General features: G+C 44.7%; 1 protein-coding gene across 1 annotated transcript in view; it reads left to right on the forward strand.

Moving 5' to 3' along the window:
- LOC138510692 (extracellular calcium-sensing receptor-like) overlaps positions 1-22,410 on the forward strand; it is a 238,524-nt gene that overhangs the window by 114,647 nt on the left and 101,467 nt on the right. Inside the window, exon 3 of the mRNA XM_069626466.1 lies at positions 5,072-5,917. Coding sequence (XP_069482567.1) covers positions 5,072-5,917 — 846 coding nt within the window. The remainder of the gene's footprint in view (positions 1-5,071; positions 5,918-22,410) is intronic.

Here is a 22,410-nt window from a genome sequence, read left to right on the forward strand (position 1 = left end):
CTCCATAGTGCCTCATGTGTTTGATATGTGTGTTACACAGCACCCTCCGAGCCATAACACTGGGGTGTCCTAGGTGACCCCCACCATAGACTCCAAACCCCGGGACTGACTACTGTCTCCCAGGGCATGTAAAGTCACCATTGGCTTTACTATGCCTAAATTTACTAACAGAACCAGTACAAACCATCCTATTGTGGACGTACTGGTAGGGGTAATTTGATTACCCCTGGGTCTGTTATTCGAGGGGGCACTGTCCCGTCCCCCCTCGTCGAGTTTTGGCTGGTGGCAGTGGATACTACTTTTTATATTCGACCGCAAAGATATTCCTATGGGCTTCTTCCCATTGTTGGAGGCTAAATCTTTTTCACGTTAGTCTGTAACATACCGTCGGTTTATTTGTCTTAAATAAATCCACCGGTTGGTATTTTCTGCCAGAACTCGGTTTTTTAAAATGGCGTATGTGTTTGCCTCTGCAACTCCGAACCAAAGGTTGAGCCCTTTGTTCCACTTTTGGCAGGCTTCTGCACAGAAGCCCTCCAGAGTGGTGCCATCCTGCCTGGGTACCACAGGGGGTGTGGGAGGGGGTTTAGGCACCCTGGACTGAGTTGCCTTGCCAACTCGAGTCGCACTCTGGTGTGATTGGCCCGAGTGGTGAGCCGCCCCGCTCACCACTTAGCATGTTTGATTGACAGCTATGCTGAATGAATGGGGGTTTTCTGCATAAAAGCAGGGCTTTTGGGACTGGAACTTCAGAAGGCGCCACAGGACCTAAGAATCCGACGAGGGTAAAGCTGAGCCAACCTGCAACGACGACACCTCCGGTGGAGCCCTGCTGAACCGACTCACCACTTCCCAACGACAGAGGAGATCTCCCTGCAGGAGAGTCTTCTTCCTCTGACTGGTGGGAACAACCAGTCCCTTGCTTTTTCTTTGCTTCCAGGACGTCTAGTGGTCGAATTGCCCGTGCTGAGCACCCCGGCAACCAGATAGCCACTAAACACTGTACCGCAATCAAAAGGTGGTGCCTTGTGACGGAGCACTCCGCAGCGGGTCTCTTCCCTGGTGGTGCAACGATCCTCAACTTTTCCTCGACGACGAGATCCTCTCATCTTCTGACAAATCCCTGACTTGCATCCACCACCAGGAACAACTGCCCCCGCCGGAGCTGTCTCTTCACTTACAAGGTACTGTGTCCACCTGGCTTCCCTTGAACCGGTTAGCGTGAGGTGTCTTAAATCCTTACCTTTCCACTGGGTCGCCTCCAGACCTTCTTAACTTTTGTTCTAAAACTGGTCCAACCTTTCTGTGACATTTTGCTACAAAGACTTGAAGTGCATTTCCACTTTTGGAACATATCGCCTTGCCTCTCTCCGAGTGGGCCTGGCCTCTGAACTTTGACCTACAGCAGACCCTGCCTTACTTGCCTTGCATTTGTTTCATAAAAAAGTTGGTACTGAGTTGGTTTCATACCCTGCCTTTTTCTCTCCTGTTCTAATGAATGTTAGAGTGCCATCTAGGTGAAAGCACACACCTCTGTCTGCAAAGAAGTGGTGCCGTTGAACCTAGACTTGTCGAAATATTGTATGGGATTGATGTATGGGATTGATATATACTTATAGTAACTGTGATTGAAATTGTTTGCCATATTAGTGCCAGAGTGTTTTTAGTAGATGTGTTTTTAAATAAATAATTATATATCTTTACACCCAAGCTCTGATCAGTGTCTGCTTGTTCTACTGTGTAAATTGCCCTATCTTGTATACTCCAAATACTGCCTAACTCGTCTTGAGAGAAGTCTGACTGCTCAGCTACAGCTACCAGGTAAATCTGGGTGGTGCAGACTGCTATCAATTGGGTTTACTGCTAACTCCTGTAGATTTAAACTTTTTGCAGTGGTCCCAGAGGGAACTGCACAGGTTTCTGCCTGACAGGGCCGCCATACTACAACCCTGCGGGCGGGGGCCATTGCGCCTGACAGGTCTGACCTGCCGGGCGTAATTACGCCTGCCCGCAGAGTTTTCACAGAAGCACTGGCACTGTTACTAACGGCGCCAGTGCTTTTGTGTCCCTACTCCCGTGGAGTCCTTTGGGACTCCATGAGAATGGGGACTTACAAAATCTGCCGCCTGACTTCCTGCTCTGTTGGGATTTGTAATGTCCCGGTGGTACCGAGAAGTCAGCCGACGACCTCGTAATGAGGCCCAATGTGTCATCAAGAACCTCCCATTTTGAACAAACCCTCGTAATTCAGACTCAAGAGCGGTGTCCTGGACATGTCATCCCTGGGCACATGGGGTTGGGTGGAGATAAGGGTGGAGCCGTGTCTGGTTCATCTTGTGATTCAGGACAGGAGGAGAAGAGGTGATGCCAATAAATTTAGAACGAGGTCGCACACAGCTTGCATGCACCATGGCATCTGGGTTAAGGAGGAAGATTATTGTCTCATCAAGAACTGGGTTGTCCTTGTCAAGTTACTTATATCACATCTGGAACAGAAGGGTGCACATCACATGATGGTCCCAAATTTTCAAACCTTTTGACAAGAACCCACCAATCATATACCTGGGTTTGACAGTCACAATGTAGGGGTCCACGTGTCTAGGGGACATGGGTAGTGTAGATGTGGCCAATCAGTCAAGGAACTATAGGGGGAAATTAGCATGTTCTTTAGGTGGTAGCCAATGAGGGTGTTTTGATTATGCTGTACACATTATTATGCATAGTATTGTTAATTTGAGTTTATTCTGCTATATAAGGTGTAACTTCTCTATCTCGATATAAGACAGATGTCAGTTTGGTTCTACGGGACCGCCTGAGACCCTTTTTGCATGTAATAAACCTGGTTTTCTCTTGCAAAGAGGTTCAGTGGTTATTTTGTCATTTGGATTGTTTTAATTCTCTGTTTTCTGGGCTGCTATACTTTCACCATGCTATGTTAACAATCTTATAATGCGAACATTCGCCAAAAGGCATCTTGGCACGAGGAGGAGTACAACAGACAGTGCAAACTATGTTGCAAAACTTTCGGCCTAGAATAACAATGTTTTTAGCAGTCTACAACAATTAAGGTGAGTCTCTGTACGCCTGAGGGCCATGGGCAGGTTGTTCCATAATTTGTCTGCAGAGACAGAAAAGGCTTGAAACCCTACAAAGGCGGAATTTAGGGTTGACAACTAAATACTCATTTTCCGAGCAGAGAGTACAACCAGAAATATAAGTTTGAAATGTATCTTGGAAGTAATTGGCTCCCTGATGACAAAATGCTCTATGGACCAGAGACAAGGATATAATCCTTTTGGCCACTGGTAGACAATGAAGGGTGTGAAGCACAGGACTAATATGAAACCCATAGGGGGTGGAAGTGGCCACCCTAGCAGCCATGTTTTGCAGAAGCTGATAGCGATGCATAAGCCAAAGCGTTTGGGCCAGAAACAAGGCATTGCATTAATCGATCCAGCTGATCACAAACGAAGCGATGACCAATGGGTGCACATGAATAGGTAAGAACGGCAGCACCCTATGAAGCATGCGCAATAAGAAGTGACCCATTTTACACACTGTATTCATCTGGGTGGTCATGGAGAGTGAAGAAGAAAGACAGACTCCCAGGTTTTTTGACCACTATCACTGGAGTTGGTGGATCACCTAAAGCAGTGTGCCAGAAAGAAGGAGACCAAAGAGCGTGATCCATCCACCAGAACACTGAGATCTGCCTCCCAGGACGTACTTTCATCCCAAAATCCAGAGCAGTCAGAGGGTGCTGAAGAGCTTTCTCCAGCCAGGTGGCAATGATTTAGAATATGATCTCTCTAGGCCTTAGAACACCAACAGATCATATTTTGTGCAATAAACCCATTCCTGCTCCCTGGCCCCTACCACTTGCTTTCATCTCCTGCCATCTTTGTGTCATTCTAGACATACATATTTTTCTCCCTACAGCAATATACCTCCTCTGAATTATGTGATCTACAAATCCAAATGTCACACCAACATGAGTTGCTGATGCACCTCGTGTCAAGATTTAGCAAATAATCTGAGCATGTGGCCATTGCATGGAAATAAATTATATATGATCGTCTAAATATATCAGACATTTGATGAGCCTACATGACATATGATCATCTCAGTAGCTAGCATGTCATGGGGATGTGATGATGTGAGTACCTTTCAGTTTTTGTGGTAAAGTGGCATATTATCATCTGTGTACCTGCCATTTGATGTCAATACATGGCATATGAACATCTCAGTGCCTAATGTTTGATGTGAAGACATGGCAAGTGATGATCTGAGCGCCTGGCATGTGATGATCTGAGCACCTGGCATTTGAGTGGAATCCATGGCATAGGATCAACCTTGTGATTGCCATTTGAAGGAAATACATGCCATAACATGATCTGAGCACCTGGCACTAGATGTGAATAAAGGGAAAATAATTAATTTCCGAGCCTTTGAATGGAATACATGGCATAGCCTCATCTGAGTGACCGCCATTTGACATGAATACATGGCATATGGTAACCTGACGTCCTGGCATTAGAAGAGCACTTTGATATTCAGAAATGAAAAGCGAGAAACCAATGCTGCTATACAAAAGCCAAAACTATTGGGTTTACATATGTTAGTTATCAAAATGTATTATCTCATCCAAAATATCTTGAGAAGACAGACAGCTATCAACTGCTTGGCTTGCTCAAATGTTATTGATGGGAGACAAGCTGACTAGAGAAAGGATTTCAGTGTAAATTCTTGCAAAATATATGAAAAAGGCATGCACTATGTTTTGTGTTTGAAGGAGAAAAGCTATTGCATTTATAGCCACTTCAATACTGTATTTTTGCTACAATTTTAGATTTTAAATATTGCAGAGAAGCAGCCTCCTATCTTTCAGTGATTATGAGGATGCCCTGTTCTGCAAACTTATATGTTGTGTATCCTTTTTGCCATGACTCAGGTTTGCTAAAACTCTGGGTATCATTTTATAATTGTCAATCTGCAGAGGACGGTTGTTCTATTTTGATGTGTCCACAGATCTCAGGCCCTCGTTTCATTAACCATTTCCTCTTTCCGGCAGATCAGTTATGGGGCGCTAGATCCTCTCCTTACTGAGAACATTGAGTTTCCATCGTTTTACCGGACTGTCCCCAATGAGCGCTCGCATTATGCTGGAATCGCCCAGGTGTTAGAACATTTTGGCTGGACCTGGGTTGGGATCCTGACCTCTGATGATGACAGCGGGGAGAGAGCAGTGCAAGAACTAAGGAAGGTGATCACCCAGACTGGAGGCTGTGTCGAGTTTACCTATAGGTTGGACACTGAGATTAACATCCCTGGTACGGAAAGATTGAAAATCATTATCAATGCCATTCGGAAGGCCACAGCGCAGGTGATCATTTTGTCCGGCACAGGGACATCAATGATGCAGTATTTCCTGCATCGTGATTGGGAGGATGTGCCTCCTAAAATTTGGATTGCATCAGTGACTGTGTCTTCATTTAAAGAGTATTATTTTGAAAAATACCTGAACATATTTAATGGTAGCCTGTCGTTTTCAATCAAGACTGGAAAAATAATTGGATTTAAGGAGTTTCTCTACGATATTAAAGTATCCATGTTTCGAGACTATGATGTATTTGACAGTCTGTGGGAGGATGCTTTCAAGTGTAAATTGATGGATAGAGAAAACCCGACCTATTTATATACGGAATATATATCACACCTTCCCTATTGCTCTGGAAATGAGACCTTACAAAGTCTTGACTCGTTCATTTATGATGTCTTCAACTTTCGATTCACACACAGGGTTTACGTGGCTGTCTATGCAATGGCACACGCCTTACATGACATGTATCTTTCTGACCCTAAACCTGGAGCTGCGAGTGCTGCTGAGAGACCAAGTCAGGAACACAGGCCATGGAAGGTAAATAGTGTTCAGCACAGAAGCAGCTGCAGAGCAAACATGTGCATCTTGCCAATGAATACCTGTTCAAGTCAAGGAGGCTGCACTCACCCAGACACTATGTGATCATTGGTAAAGGGGCCCAAACTCTGTGTGGTGTATTTAGAATAAGAAGTATGCACGTGGGGATGCAGGGTAGCACGTAGCAGGTGAGATGTTTGTGATGTCATGAATCTGCTGAGGGAAGGATATGAGCTTGTGAAAAATACCAGGTTTCTTGCAGAATAGGAGAGAGATGGTGTGATCCCCATAGAGGGAGTGGAGGGAGTGGAGAGAGAGAAGGGACCAATGTTGAAAGCTTCTGAGAGTGAGTCTTGCGCTTGATAATGGAAAGGCCTGTTTCATCTAGGGTAGACCTAACCTGCCATGTAAGTGAGATGATGTGGGCCTCATGGAGTTAGTGAAAGGAGTGGAGGAACCAAGGTTTAATGCTGATGAGAATAAGTCTTGTGCTCGATAATACAAAGGCCCAGTATGTTTAGCCCAGGGGAGACAGAACCTGGCATGTGAGTGGGATGGTGTGATCCCCATGGAAGTGGTGGAGGGGGCAGAGGAGCTGAGGTTTAAAGCTGTTGATACTGAGTCCTGTGCTTGATAATAAAAAGGCCCAGTATGATGGCCTGTTTAGCCCAGGGGAGACAGAACCTGGCATGTGAGTGAGATGGTGTGAGCCTCATGGAGTAAAGGAGGGAGTGGAGGAACCAAGGTTTAAAGCTGATGAAAATTAGTCCTGTGATTGATAATAAAAAAACACTGTGTGATGGTCCATTGCGTCCAGTGGAGTCAGAACCTGGCATGTGAGTGAGATGGTGTGAGCCTCATGGATGTAGTGGAGGGAGAGGAAGAGCCGAGGTTGAAAGCTTATGAGGATGAGTCTTGTGCTCGATAATACAAAGGCACAGTGTGATTGGCTATTTAGTCCAGGGGAGTCAGAAACTGAAATAAGAGTGAGATAGTGTGAGCATCATGGAGTTAGTGGAGGGAGTGGAGGAACCAAAGTTTAAAGCAGATGAGAATGATTCTTGCGCTGGATAATAAAAAGGCACAGTGTGATGGCATGTTTAATCCAGGAAAGTCAATACCTGACATGTGAGTGAGATAGTATGAGCCTCATGGAGGGAGTGGAGGAACCAAAGTTTAAAGCTGATGGGAATGAGTATTGTGCTCGATAATACAAAGGCCCAGTGTGATGGCCTGTTTAGTCCAGGGGAGTCAGAACCTGAAATGTGAGTGAGATAGTGTGAGCCTCATGGAGTTAGTGGAGGGAGTGGAGGAACCAAGGTTTAAAGCACATGAGAATTAGTCTTACACTTGATAATAAAAAGGCTCAGATTAGTCCAGGGGAGTCAGAACCTGGCATGAGAGTGAGATGGTGTGAGCCTCATGGACGCAGTACAGGGAGTGGATGGAGCAGAGGAACTGAGGTTTAAAAATGATGAGAAGGATTCCAGTGATTGATAATAAAAAGGCACTGTACGATGGTTTGTTTTGTCCAGTGGAGTCAGAACCTGGCATGTGAGTGAGATGGTGTGATCCTCATGGACGTAGTGGAGGGAGTGGATGGGGGGGAGCAACCGAGGTTGAAAGCTTAGGAGAATGAGTCTTGTGCTCGATTACACAAAGACACAGTGTGATGGCCGGTTTAGTCCAGGGGAGTCAGAACCTGGCATGAGAGTGAGATGGTGTGAGCCTCATGGACGTAGTACAGGGAGTGGAGGGAACGAAGGAACTGAAGTAAAAAGCTGATGAGAATGAGTCCTGTGATTGATCATAAAAAAACACTGTATGACGGTCCATTTCATCCAGTGGAGTCAGAACCTGGCATGTGAGTGAGATGGCATGAGCCTCATGGATGTAGTGGGGGAAGAGGAGGAGCTGAGGTTGAAAGCATATGAGGATGAGTCTTGTGCTCGATAATACAAAGGCACAGTGTGATGGGCTATTTAGTCCAGGAGAGTCAGAACCTGAAATGTGAGTGATATAGTGTGAGCCTCATGGAGTTAGTGGGGGGAGTGGAGGAACCAAGGTTTAAATCAGATGAGAATGAGTCTTGCGCTGGATAATAAAAAGGCACAGTGTGATGGCCTGTTTAGTCCAGGAAAGTCAGAACCTGACGTGAGTGAGATAGTATGATCCTCATGGAGTTAGTGGAGGGAGGGGAGGTACCAAGGTTTAAAGCTGATGAGAATGAGTCTTATGCTCGATAATACAAAGGCCCAGTATGATGGCCTGTTTAGTCCAGGGGAGTCAGAACCTGCAATGTGAGTGAGATAGTGTGAGCCTCATGGAGTTAGTGGAGGGAGTGGAGGAACCAGTGTTTAAAGGTCTTGCGCTCGATAATAAAAAAGTCACAGATTAGTCCAGGGGAGTCAGAACCTGGCATGTGAGTGAGAGGGTGTGATCCTCATGGACGTAGTGGAGGGAGTGGAGGGAGAGGAGGGACTGAGGTTGAAAGCTTATGAGAATGAGTCCTGTGATCAATAATACAAAGGCACAGTGTGATGGTCTGTTTAGTCCAGGGGAGATAGAACCTGGCATCTTAGCAAGATGGTGTGAGCGCCATGGAGATAGTGTTTGTTTGTTTGTTTGTTTTATTCACTTATAATGCGCACCAGACCCGAAGTTAACCGGGCGCAGCAGTACAGAAAATGCGAAGCTTAGAAGTGGAGTGGAGGGAGCATAGGCACCGGTGTTTAAAGCTGATGAGAATGAGCCTTGCACTCGATAATAAAAAGGCACAGTGTTATGGCCTGTTTAGTCCAGGGGAGAAAGAACGTGGCATGTGAGCGAGTGGAGGTCAGAGATTATGGGGTCAGTCTTTGCCTTTGGAGTGAATGAGGGCAGTGATATGGGAGTCCTGGTGAGCTAGGAGGACTTAATCATGGATTTGGAAATGGGGTGTTGAGGGATGTTCAAGCTTCCAAGTGGGATATTGTTTACATTGATACAATTGTGGAGGTTAATTTGTTAGCGAAAATTGATAAACAACAGATTTATCAAAGTTGGATGTTCTGTAGATTAAGTTGAAAATGAATTAGTGGATGGAGTCTTGTCAGAGCTACGCAGAAACCAGTTCACACCTGTTCCAGGAGGATAGCTCAGCGGCAACAAGCTGGCTTTGAAAGCAAGACGACATGAAGCAACACAGGTTCGATTCCTGGGTCTGCACTGAGGAACCTCTGGGTGTTTAAGCACGTTATAAATATGGAACTAAGACCAAAAACAATTACGCATCTAAAAAACAAACAATTCCTGCTTGGTGCCCGCTGGCTGTGTTAGGCTTTAAAAATGCTAAATAAATAAAAAATGCAAATTCTTTTTTAAATTTTTTTTTTATTTATTGTGCATTAGCCAAAGTACATGACTTTTTACACTGTTATTTACATATAAAACATTTCACAAAAAGAAAATTCCAAAAAAACAGACAACACATATTTTATCTAAAAACATTTGAACCAAGAGAATAAAAAAGAAAGAAAATTAAAACTAAAACATTAATAAAACTTACAACTCTCATCCCGGTTCCCTTTGATAGTTATCTATCTTTAGATCTCCCATTAGTCTTACCATTTCTGCTGTTAGGAAAGTTTCAGTACCAGAAGAAGCTCTGGACCAAAATTCCTCCGTATCTATGATGTCGTGTACAAATCTTCTCAATCTCGCAATTCTCATCTCCCTTGTACCAGTAGACTTCATTACCAGATGTTTTAGTGTTTGACATTCGTTGGCATCACATTTTATGCAACAGTTCCCTGATTGAATCAAATCTCTGTCTGAAAATGCAAAAATAAACCTGCACTGTCCCTTTTGGTTCCCCAAATGCCATAATGAGCTGTTTTCTCCTGCTTTGTTCTTACATATATCTCTGGCATGACACCAGCGGGTGGGATGGAAGCATGTCAGCGACAGGGTTGTCTCTGATAGGTGCCTGAGGCTCAGGGTTGTCCTGGTGATGGCATCTGTTCAGATACAAATGGATATCTAATGATTTCTATTTTTAAAAGTGGGCATGATGCAAGTGCAGGACTGATTACTATTACACGTCTCTGCTACTTTGATTGTTTACATGCGTCTGTAGAAATCATGCACACAACACTGAGTAGTTTGGGGTTTCTGTGCATGATTTACTTATGTATGGTCAAACTAGTTAATGCTGCTCAACATTTATGTTCACGGTGCACAGCATTCACTTTGATTTCCATGGAATGATATCCTATGATATGATATGGCTTTTATAACGTGCCTATAGTCAAGGGAGGGGGAACGGTGGGAAGACAAACAGCGATCCTACTAGGCCAGGTGTCACTCAGATCGCGCAAGTGCATGGGAGGGGGTGGGGAACGTGCAAGGGAGAGGGGGAGGGAAGAGTGCAGTACACAGTATAATAGACTAATAACATAGTAAGTATGGCCAGCTGGTGACAAGTGCAAGGGTAAGTGCAGACATCCGGTATCAAGTACTGGTAGAGGGACTGAAGGGATACAGCGACAGTCCAGAGTACGGGGGTTGCCAGGAAGGCGTTGGAGGGGACCTGGGCCCGAGATCAGCAGGTGGCCAGGTAACCAGTGCCTTTTCAGCCAGGGGTTCAGCAGGGGAGAGGAGGAGAAAAAGCAGAAGCAAAGAGAAAGGTTTTGAGGAACCAGAGATGGTTCTCCTCAAGTTTCAGTGAGGCGGGGATGCTGTTGCAGAGCTGCTATTTTTACATTTTTACAGTTGGAGAAATCAGGCAGATTCAATTTCTATCCAACCATCTCCTCTGACAGGAATATGCAATGTGCATGCAGATGTATGTGCATTGCATGCACAGAGCAGATGGGTGAGGCAGAAGTGGTCTTCATGCTCCACTCCTCAGCTGCGAGCCTGAGATGTACATACAACAACCAGATCAAACATTAAGGACAGAAACCCTGGGATTCATCATTACGATGCTCACTGAAAAACATGTACTTTAAATAGCTCTTCATTTTAAAATATCACCTTTTTAAGATGGATTTTCAGAATCAACCCTGGGTGTGGCTTCTGAGAGGCCACCCTATTATAGGGGACATGGAGAAGACACTGATGTCCAGGCAAAATCAATCAAGGAATGGTAGGAGAGCAGTAAGGCTTAGACTCGGGAGGGTGTGAGAGTGGCCAACAACTACAATGACACCCACAGAGCACTCCAATAATTCACAAAAGATATACACAAACATAACATTATTTATTAGGCCTGTGAATAAGCAATGAAAATCTCAGGTGAGTATTGTCCTACAACTACTGCTCATACACATTTATAGTTGTGGGGGTTCTACTAACAAAACACTGGCCCATTACCTTATGTGACGAATCTGAGGATGTCGTCCCTTCTTCCATAGGGGAGACAATTCCCATGGGGCCGGGGTGGTGCGTCCACAGTATAATAATTCTCCTGGGGGTGGTGCACAGCAGATGGATCACATGGTTGGGGACCCCCCTATGGGATTGGGGACGATCATCACTAGAGAGCGGCATCTCCCCACTTCACCATGTCCAACTCCTTTTCCAAATCTACCTGCCCCCTCCCTGGATAGGTCTAATAGGTATTGCTGTCTAGGTAACCAAACTAAATGACAACAATGAGAAACCAAGTAGTCCAAAGTAGGATGCATGCAGCTTTAAGGTTGATACTGTGATGAAGAAGACGGCTAGGAATACAAGGATAACTCGCGTGAAGCAGAGCGAGCAGTCTAGCTTTCCAAGCCCAGGGATTGGCTCTAATGAATACATCACCCGACATGTGAGTTCCAAAGAAAGCCAGTGTCAAGCTCATGCACAAGCAAACGCGACGGAGAGAGGCGAGAGCAGGAGAGCCATCCCCCAAAGAGGAATAGCGAGATATTTACACCGACGCGAGGCAAAACACAAAGGTGACATAACGTGCAACTGGGACCCTGAAACAAAGGAGAGACAGTGTATATTTAGAAGTAGAGTGAACCAAGGGTATAAAATGCAAAGGTGCGTGTCTGGGACCCGCACCCAAGAGAAAGTGGGTCTTGGACCCAAAAGAGAGAGAAGGTCTCAGACCCTGAAACAAAGGAGAGACAGTTGTATACTTGGCAGGAGAGTGATCCAAGTGCATACAATGCAACGGTGCGAGTCTGGGACCCGCAGCCAAGAGAAAGAGGGTCTGAGACCCAAAAGAGAGAGAGCGTCTGTGTCCCTGAAGTAAATAAGAGACAGTTGTATACATGGTAGCAAAGTGGACCAAACGGATATAATGAAACTGTGTGAGTCTGGGACCCGCACTTTAAAGCAATACGGTCTGGGGCCCTGTTGAAAGAGAATGTCTGGGACCCTGAAGTAAATGAGAGAGAGTTGTGTACATGGCAAGAGAGTGAACCAAGTGGATACAACACAACCTTGCGAGTCTGAGACTTGCAACAATATGTGAAGCCAACGTTTGCAGCCAAGAGCGTCTGGGACCCTGAAGGAAGGAAATCATCATTACAAGAGTAAACACTTGCTTGGCAGTGAAGCAAACCAAGCTGTGTTAAGTATTACGAGTCTGGGACCTGCACCCACATTAGAGGTTTAGGATAAGAGGGTCAAGAACCCTAGGACAGATGAGCAAAAAGGAATCCTATGCTTGGTAGCAGAGAACACCAAGCGGGTAGGATACAGTAACTGTGAAGACAAGCAACAGATTCCTGTGAGGTATCCAGGGAACTAGAGAAGAATAAGTCCAGGGGAAAGGAGCACAAGCCTAGCCTTTGGAGTCGCATATTTTGGAACATTATTTTGTACCACTTTATTACCAGTGAGACTGGGATAGTTTCTGTTGTTCTGAAAGCACAACACGCACTTTATACTAGAAAAGACCATCCTTGCACAGTTATACTATATTATTAGTGGTCGGGACAGTAGTAGGATTTTGGACACGGCAGTGATGGATGTTTTAGTTTCAGACTTTCATTAGATTCCTTTGAGGCAGGGAAACCACTCTTAGCTTTAGCGATACAGGGGCATTTTTCCAGCCCTCTTACTATCAATAAAAGTCTAAATCCAAAAACATACCATCATTGTGTCCGAGCCTTACTTCTGCACCCTTACACTTGGAAACAGGCAATTGTAAGCAATATTAATGATAAATAGTTATATTGATAAGGATGTGTTATTTATATAGCGCTTTTGCCAAAGTGCTTTACATTCAAGATATTTACATCCAATATCACCCAACTGTAGTTGGTACCCATTTATCAACTTTGGAAGGTTGAAAGGGTGAGTTGGCCTTGCCAGGACTTGAAGCTGTGACATGCAAATCACACTCATCACTGAAGAAAGTATTCATTCCCCCAGCTCTATTGTCTAAATATGAAAAGCAAATGTTAAGGTGACTGTATAGGGTACTGCAAGTGAAGATTGGGATAAATAGCAATTTAGAGAATAGTGAGTACATTATTAGAAAATAATTAGGACACTCACAATTGAACCTAGGTCAGGCCCATAGTTCTTAATCAGTTCTGCTCTGATAGTAGATGGGGCCTAGTGCCCAAATGTCACTGGTTCCTTAATATTCACTTTGCAGAGAGTCAGGTGGATTTAATATGTGATTTGGAAACATGAGTTTGAAAAGTCAATGGTTACAGGTAAGTGTTTTACAAACCGTAAAACAAGTTAAGTAAAGTTCTTGAAAGCTTCTATCCTAATCCCATCACTCTAGTAGAAGCCCAGGCGGGGACTCTTGACCAGATCATCAGCAATCTTAGCAAGGGAAGGGAGAGTTAGGGTTTGGACTTTACGTCCATACAACCCAATGGCAGAGTGCTGAATAAGGTATAAACACTAACCCCCCTTAATCTGATTTCTTCATCAACCAATTAACCACTTAAAGGGTTTATGAATCTGCTGGACCCACTTACCTCTAGGCTTTGTCTGGTCGAGGAAGGTCCTGGGGCCTGCAGATGCACAAGTTATTTTTTTGGTCAGATTTAGGACTCTCTAGTTAGCAGTTCCGGCATCTGATGATACAGTGCTGGAGAATGAACAGCTCAATACGCGCGTCACAACAGGATGAAAACCTCCATCGATCAGAGACCTCAGGAGAGCTACAGCATGAGGAAGAATCCAGATTGCCGCAGTGGTCACTGCAATGAGGCAGGTGACAGGCGTTCCTTTTCGTGAAAACAATGGAACAAACCCTGCATGGCTTCTGATTGGTCAGGGAGGTTGAAGCTACAGGGAAAAGTGCCTTGCTCCAGGCATTGAAGATCTGCAACTTTACAGTGCTGAACTCAGAATGGCGACTGGTGCAGCAAGGTGCCCAGAAGATTACTGGTAAATCCACCAAGTTGTCCAGGGAAACTTCCAAAGGCTCATTAGTTACAGATCTTCATGCAGGGGTGGGACAAGCTGTTTCCACTGGTCTAGGGGTCAAGCACCAACCAGTGCCTAGAGAGGAACAGAATAGCTGCTGGAGTCCTCCTTCTATCCCAGATTTGTGCTGGAGTTGTTCTCCATCCCAATCCCACCAATGTTAAGGATCCACACCCTCCAAACTGGCATGGGTTGGCCAATCATGGACAGCCTTTAACCAACACATCTGCACAGCAACAGACACACTTTGGCTTGGATGTGGACTAGGCCCAGACCAAGTCTCCACCACACACAGAGACAGCCCTCCCCCACATTGCCCGAGAAAGCAAGAGCTTTGCCTGGGGAATGGATTTCAATACATGGTCTTTCTGGATTTAAGACATCAGGAAGATGGCCATGCACAAAATGGCCTAAGGACAAGAACATATTTTGTGGCACAGCCTTTTTAGAGTATATGGTACTGTAAATGGCATTATGCTGTAAAATGCAAAGTGAAAACACAGTCGAAAAACATCTGCTACCATCAGCCCATCTTGGACACATTCTGCAATAGAAATGTGTGAACGGAAAATTTCTAGGGACTCCCATTATTCCTAATACACTTCATGGTAAGGTGCTCGCGTTCAGTGTAAGAATGATGATCATTCTTCCATTAAGGCAGATAGGGTCTCCCAGTTCTGGTAGTCTTGGGGGCTGTTACATCTCTCCATAAAAAGTAAACAAAAGCAAGATAAGTAAGGCTGTTGGCTTTACCAACCTCCATAAAGTCAGGTAAGGATGCAGACCATAGCAAAAAGATAGGGTGTCACACTGAAGCCTGTGGGAGGAAGCAGCAAAAAGAACCCATTTCCTATCACACCTAATTATTAGTTCCCACTGCAAGAACTTATATTTACCCCAGCTGGACCTTTTACATATCCCATGATGCAACTGATCTCTACGATTCCAACCCATAATTCATTCAAAACAAATTCTATTTGTCATCAATCAGTCAATCTCTATTAAAGTTGATTTTCTCCATTAATAGTTAAAACCACACAAATCAAGAGTATAATTAATACATCCATGAGAAAAACCATAGGAAATGACAATCTATATAGAAAGCAGCGGCCCGCCTTGATAGAACTCACGCTACAAAGATGTGTAAACTGTTCAGAAAAGGAATTTAATTCTATGTCAAGATGGGAGGAGAGCATTATGCTTTTACTTCTTTATTACTGCTTCCAACAGACTTTTACATCTGAACTTTTTCTCTTGTTCTTTGTCAGCTGAAGCTGCAAACACCAAAAAAATAAACAAAGAGAGAAATGGTGGTAAACAACGAAACTCCCCTGCAACATGGTAGTCCTGAGCCTCTGTTCCACTGTCCAATCAGGGCTCCTGCCTAAGTACAAATGCCTGTTGCTCTAGGTCCTCTCCTCTTCTTTTTTTGCTGCAACCGACAGCTAATTATCCTATTCTATTTCAAAATGACATTATCAATGTTTGCTCATAAATTAGTATATATGTTCAACCCCTTAACTGCCAAGGGCCCCCCCCCCATCCCCCCTGTGCAAAGTCCTTTTTTGGTGATTTCGGTATGTCGCAATTCAATCCCTTGTAACTTTTTTGTTATCCTAGTTTGCTGTATGGGGATGAGAGAACAATCCCAAAAAGGGAGAACATTTGCATTTTTTTCAGAAAATGGCAATAAATGATGTACAAAGAAGCCTGTGGTTTCTTCCTTGTAAGAGCTAGGAACAAATGGTTTGCTGTGCTGAATTTGCCATTTCCCAGGCTTTCAAGAACAGGTTGAGTGGAAACCAAAAAAAATATATTTTGATATGGTTCCCATCCATTTTGTGAGAGATAGGCGATTTTGCCATTTTTTTCCAATAGGACAGGCTTGGAGAGAATGGAAAAGGTGGGTAGGAAAGCTGAATGGGAAGACAGAAAGGCATACATTTCTGAAAAGTAGACACAATTCCAAGTTTAGGAAGGGTTGATTTGTCCAGGTCAGGCAACAACTATGTAGAGAAAATGTCCATAGTTTGGGGAAACATTTGAAAAATGACAGATAAAAAAGGTATGTGGTGGACATGGTTAGCCCAGTAAGGCAATGGTTACTGTGAATTTTGAGAAAAGCAATGCCCCGCTACATTCCCCCGACTCTTCCAGTTAGGAAATCACACATTTTTTATAATGTTTCACAAAACAAGCAATACCACAAGCCAAAAATGGAGCCATGGTACACAGCATTTTAATACTTACGGCCGAAAGAGACATACTTAATATGTGTAAATAAGGAAAACAATGTGGTGAGGAACGGCAAGCATACATTTCTTGAAAGAGCACAGGCAGACCTTTTCAAGGGTAGGTGACTTGTGTAGGATACAAAAGCGTATAATCCGTAAAGCAACGACTAAATGAAGGTCACATTTGGGAAATAAAAGTGTTGTGTGACAAAGTGTAGCAGCAAATGTATGAAAACGTTATAAAAACCAAGCTAACACTATAAATGTACTACCTTCCCGCATTTCCACAGGTGTCCCAACCAAAATGGTACCTCACATGTGTGGCTGCACCTACTTGAGTGCAAAGGGAAAAGGCTAAACCACTGGTAACCCCAAGTCTTTCGGCAGAGCAGATTTTGCGTGATTTTGCTCTTGGGGATAACCTACATATTTGGGCCCAGGGTGTTGCATCCACCAAGGAAAACAGAGAACCCCATGCATTTCCGAAAAGAAGACACCAGTGGGAATCCAAAGAGGTCAGACTTGCGCAAATCGCCCCAGAATGTATTACCCAGAAGCTCCAGCAAAATCTGAAAATTGGCAAAAAAACTAAAATTTTCTGACATTTCCACCTCCATCCCACCAAAACACACCACCAACACATGTCCTACCTTCCTGCATTCCCACAAGTGTCCTGACAAAAATGGTACCTCACATGTGTGGGTGCACCTACCTGGTAGCAAAAGGGAAAAGGCTAAACACTTGTAGCCCCAACTGTGTCGGCAGAGAAGATTTTGTGGGAATTTGCTCTTGTGGACAACCTAAAGATTTGGACCTGGGGTGTCGCAGCCACCAAGGAAACAGGGAACCCCGTGCATTTCCAAAAAGAAGACACCCATGGGAATCCACAGAGGTCTGACTTATGTGAATCACCCCAGAATGTATTATCCACAATCCCGGACAAAGTCAGACATTTTTCAGACATTTCCCACCGCCAACCCATGGAAACACGCCGCCAACAACACTTATCCTACATTCCCACATTCCCACAGGTGTCCCGACAAAAACGGTACCTCAGATGTGTGGGTGCACTTACCTGGGCGCAAAGGGAAAAGTCTAAACCACTGGTAAGCCCAAGTGTTTCGCAGAGCAGATTTTGCATGATTTTGCTCTTGGGGACAACCTACAGATTTGGGCCCAGGTTGTCGCAGTCACTAAGGAAAACAGGAAACCCCATGCATTTCCAAAAAGAAGACACCTGTGGGAATCCGCAGAGGTCAGACTTGCACAAACCCCTGAATGTATTACCCACAAGCCACTGCAAAGTCCAGAAATTGGCAAAGAAAACACAATTTTCATGCATGCACACTGAGGAACATACAAAGGGAATGTATATATCTGATTTAATGAACTTTTATGAATTATTTTGACTCTGCAGCCAGCAGTTTGTGCAATGAATTTCAGGTGACTGGGAAAATCTAGATCTGCAGGATTGAAGGAGGAACAGCGATATGTAAAGAATCAGATAATCAGCCAAACAGGATACAATGTTCATGGCACGGTAGTTCCGCAGGACATAGATGTACTCTTTTTAAGGCCATTTGTTTTGACCAGCACATGAGGTGAAGTGTCGCTCGAGGCCAAAGTTATCGATACCCAGGGGTTTCAATTGTATTTTTAGATGTGCTGTGCGTGTCAAAAAAGTAGTCATTTAGATACCAATGTTTCAATGGAGCCAGTAAGTCAGAGCGGATGAAATAGCTAATTCCAGTTAAAAGAGAACCTGTTTACTCATGTTGTTAAAGTATCAATGTGCAATTATGTTTAGGGTTAAAGGGTTCAGGTCAGTTGTTACTAATAGTGAATTATGTTTGCACTGAAATGTTTAACTGTTCGATGATGCTATGACCTACCACGGACGAATCCCAAGAATGGGTGTGTTATGAATATGATCTAAAATGGTAATTCAGAAAACAAGTGGCCAATGAGAATGGAGAAAGATGATGTTTTGTCCAATTACATGTGGGGAGGAGGGGTGTAATCAAATACATAGGAGTGTTTTAACTGTTGCAAAAATGTACATAATGTGTTAATTTATGTGGTTCAATGAGACTTGGGTGAATTTGGCTCAACAGAGTTGTCTATCTGCTCCCCAGACGATTGCACAATAAACCTGCTTTATGTACAAGATGTGCACTCGCTTCTTAGGTGGTAGGCCCTCTTTGGATTAAGGTGATTAGGGGCCTGCCCCTACAAATCTGGCAATCATGAAGGGAGCATAAGCTTTCCCGGACTTTGGGGTGTCTCCTGTCCACACAACTCAGCCGCTGCATGTCTATGCGGGCCCAGTCTTACGTGCACAGTGAAAAAGATAGGAATGTGGGCAACATTTTGGTTACAGGCCCATCTGTTCTCTGTAGGCGTGGTGCTGTGGTCCAGCTACGCATGACAACTTGACAAAGCACCACATTGGAGCGCTTCGGGTTCATGTGGGTACACTTTTTGGGGGAAAGCAAGAAGGAAAATAGGGGTAAAAGACGGTTGTTTTTTTAATTTAAGGGGTTTGGTAAGGGTACACTTGGAGTGCGTGGGTGAAGTTAGTTGAGGTTACAGTGGTTGAAAGGGAATCTTTTGGAAGAGGGAGTGAACTGTGATGCATTGTAAGTCCTTTGTATATATTTTTACCAAGTTTGTTATTTTAGAGGCATGATGTCGTATCCCACCCATCACGGCCATTGTGCGGTGTGTCCTGATACTCTTCACTTTGCTTGTCTGGTTGGCTGGAGCCCTCACTTAGAGGTGGGGTGGCATCCTATGAAAAGTCCAACCGTAGAAACTTTCCTAAAGTATAACCTTGACATCTTTCATACTGCATTGACTGTGCAGGTGCAGCCCTTGCCACCCTTTTCTTGGTTAGTCGAAGTAGTCAAGGGGAAACGTTGTGTAATCAGGGAAAGAGAGTGTTGTTGTAGAGAAGACTGCCCTAGTGATGACAAGAGCGAGAGCAGCAGTGTTGTAGTGAAAAGCCTTGCACTCCTTTTATGCTGGGTCTGGGGCTCAGTGGACTAATGCATCCACTACAGGGACCTGTGTTTGACCTCATGGTTACAGGTCCGAATCCCAGCAGGTCCACTCAGACCTTCATCATTCCGAGGTTGATAAAATGAGCAATATTAGGTTGAGTAACAATAAACATATGTTATTAGCGCGAAGTTTCTTCTTTTGGGGTGAACGCGTGCTTTACAAATATGCCTGTTATGTTATGGAGACTCCACTGAATCATTTGTATCAGGTGTTGCCTGGTTATAAGGCAAAGATTCTAAAATACCAATGGGAATGGCTACGGGAAAAACTAAGGATAGAATCCTCAATTATTCGCCTTTGAACAGGGAATATTGGATAACCAGTATACCTTTCTACCTAGGATGCACCTTTCTACCTAAGTTATCTTAGAGATCTGGAGGACGTATGAAAAGGTTGGGAAGGCCCATCGTGTTAAAGTCTCAGAGGAGGGGATGGAAAAGAAGGGTGTAGGGATACCTTCCACACTGCCCCCCATATGGGTGCTATTCTTTATCGCCTGCAGAAAGGTATGCACACCCTGAGTTTGAATCTCCATTTTCCCCACCCGCCACTCCAGTGGTTGCGTGACAGGCACAGGTTACAGCTCCATCATGATCTATGATTGCTAGAAAATGTGACAGCAAGGAAAGGGAAGGGTAACTACTTCGATGGTTAGGAATACAGGAATTCTGAGAACGGGGAGTCGAAAGGGAATAACTCTGCTGACTTCTAGATTAGCAGAGAGATTAAGGGTGGAAGAACGAGCAAGAGTGAGGCGGGCAGCTACAAGAGTGAATGGAGGATTTAAAATGAGGAGAAGAAGGAGGTTAGGACTTTTCCTGCTAGGATAGAGGATAGGATAGTCTGTGAAGGGTGGTAAAGATACAGGAGCAAAACAAAATGAAAGAAGCACTGAGGTCAGCGGAGGAAGAAGAGGTAATGCTGCTACGGCAGCAAAGAAATGAAGAGCGAGAAGTGAAGAGGCAGGCAAAGGATGTAGAGTAAGGAAGGTGGAGGCATGGAAAAGTTCTTGTTAGGTTGGATACATTGGTTATCAAGGAGGTCAATGTGGACATAGAGAACAGAAATATTGCCATGAGTACAGGATTTGAGCCGGGAGGATGAAAGCCAATGCCCTATGGTAGTGCAGAGTTTGCTTCCATGCATGTAGAAGTGTCAGTTGAACGAATAACAGGAGTAGGAGACGAAGGGGAATGAGAGAGTTGGGGGAAGCCCCAGTGAAAGTGGATGTAACTCCAGACGAGTGCAGGAAGGTGTATTATTAACTTGATGAAGAGACTCCCTTGCCTCACTGCAGGGGCTGGGAAGTGGATTTATGCATAAGAGAAACACATTGATGGTGTCATGTTGTCCATAGGTGACATAAAGAGCCTATTCACGGCCATAATGGGGGAGCAATCAGATGAGCTTTGGAGGAGATCAGGGGATCCAGGAGTTAAGTTGGAAACAAATGCTCACGATGGAACAGCTTTTAATAATTACAGGGAGCAGGAATGTGACTCTTCTTCCTCTCATCCCTGATTGTCTGTCCGCCATTCAGGCATGGTGTGCAACCAAAGCTCTCTGCCTTAATGCCAGTAAGATGGTGATCCTTCTCATTGGGGACACCTGAGCCCTCCTTTCCTCCTACCCTCTGGCTACTGTCTCTGGGGGGCCTCTACATCCGCCATCCTGTGAAGCCAAAAACCTTGGGGTCAACTTTGTCCCGCTCTCTCCTTCAACCATCAAATCTTGGACCTTACCAAGAAATCTCACTTCCAGCTCCACCTACTCTGAGGCATTCTCCCTTTCCTCACCTTCCCCCAGAAGCTCAATGTCTCCAGAGCTGTAGTTCTCTCTAGACTGGACTACAACAGACTATTTTGCAATCTCCCTCTTTCCTCCCTGCACCCACTCCAGCTAATCCAGAATAGGGCTGCAAGACTTATCCTTGGCCTCAAGCCCAAGGACCGTATCTATTCAGGCCTAAAAGTTCTTCACTGGCTCCTGGTGGCTGCAAGTATGTATCAAATTCAAGACTCTCTGCATCATCCACAAGGCTTTCTGAGATTGAGTCCACGCTATCTCCAACTTTCCCTCCCTAAATACTCCCCTGCTAGAGCCCTGCACTCCTCTAACTCCAACTCTTTGATTGTCAAACGCTTCTCCAAGCAGAGAATGGGGGGAAGGTATGTCTCCTCAGCTGGTGCCTCCCTTTGGAACAGTCTCCTTGGCCCTCTCAGACTTGAGCCAGACCTCCTTAAGTTCTGCAAACTGCTCAACACTCTGCTCTTCTCTACTTTTCCCCCTCTTCCCTGCTAATCACCCCACTGCCGCTGAGACTGGTGGTCTGGTCCTCATGAATCTCACAGGATACAAGGCCCTCCTACCAAGTCAATACCAGCACCTCCACCCTACTGCACTGCCCCTGCGGGACCCTGCCTGACGTCTCTTCATCCCACCCTTGGGAGTCGCCCACATTAGCACTTAGTCTGAGGCCTCCTCCTGGCTCCTCTTAGCACTTCCCTTACGGGCCCCCACCAGCATTTGTCCATTCTTTACCCCCCTCACCCATCCCTATTTCCTGTGCTTCTTCACTGCACTTGCACGTCCGAAAACCACAAGGCCGAGTAGTACCACACATGTACATATACTATTTTTGCCAATGTGGTTTCTCTCCCTTGGTCCCTTTCCATTTAGCCATGTGGCGCTTTGAAATACAATTCTGATGTATAAGTCCTAACAAATCCTCATTAAAATCCTCATTAAAATACATTAAAAAAATATATAAATGAAATTTTAGCCAAAACAATGAAATTGACTGATGATCCTGCCGCAGGAGGG

This window comes from Ambystoma mexicanum, chromosome 6p (genome assembly GCF_040938575.1).
Source record: "Ambystoma mexicanum isolate Mex_15411 chromosome 6p, UKY_AmexF1_1, whole genome shotgun sequence".
NCBI lineage: Eukaryota > Metazoa > Chordata > Amphibia > Caudata > Ambystomatidae > Ambystoma > Ambystoma mexicanum.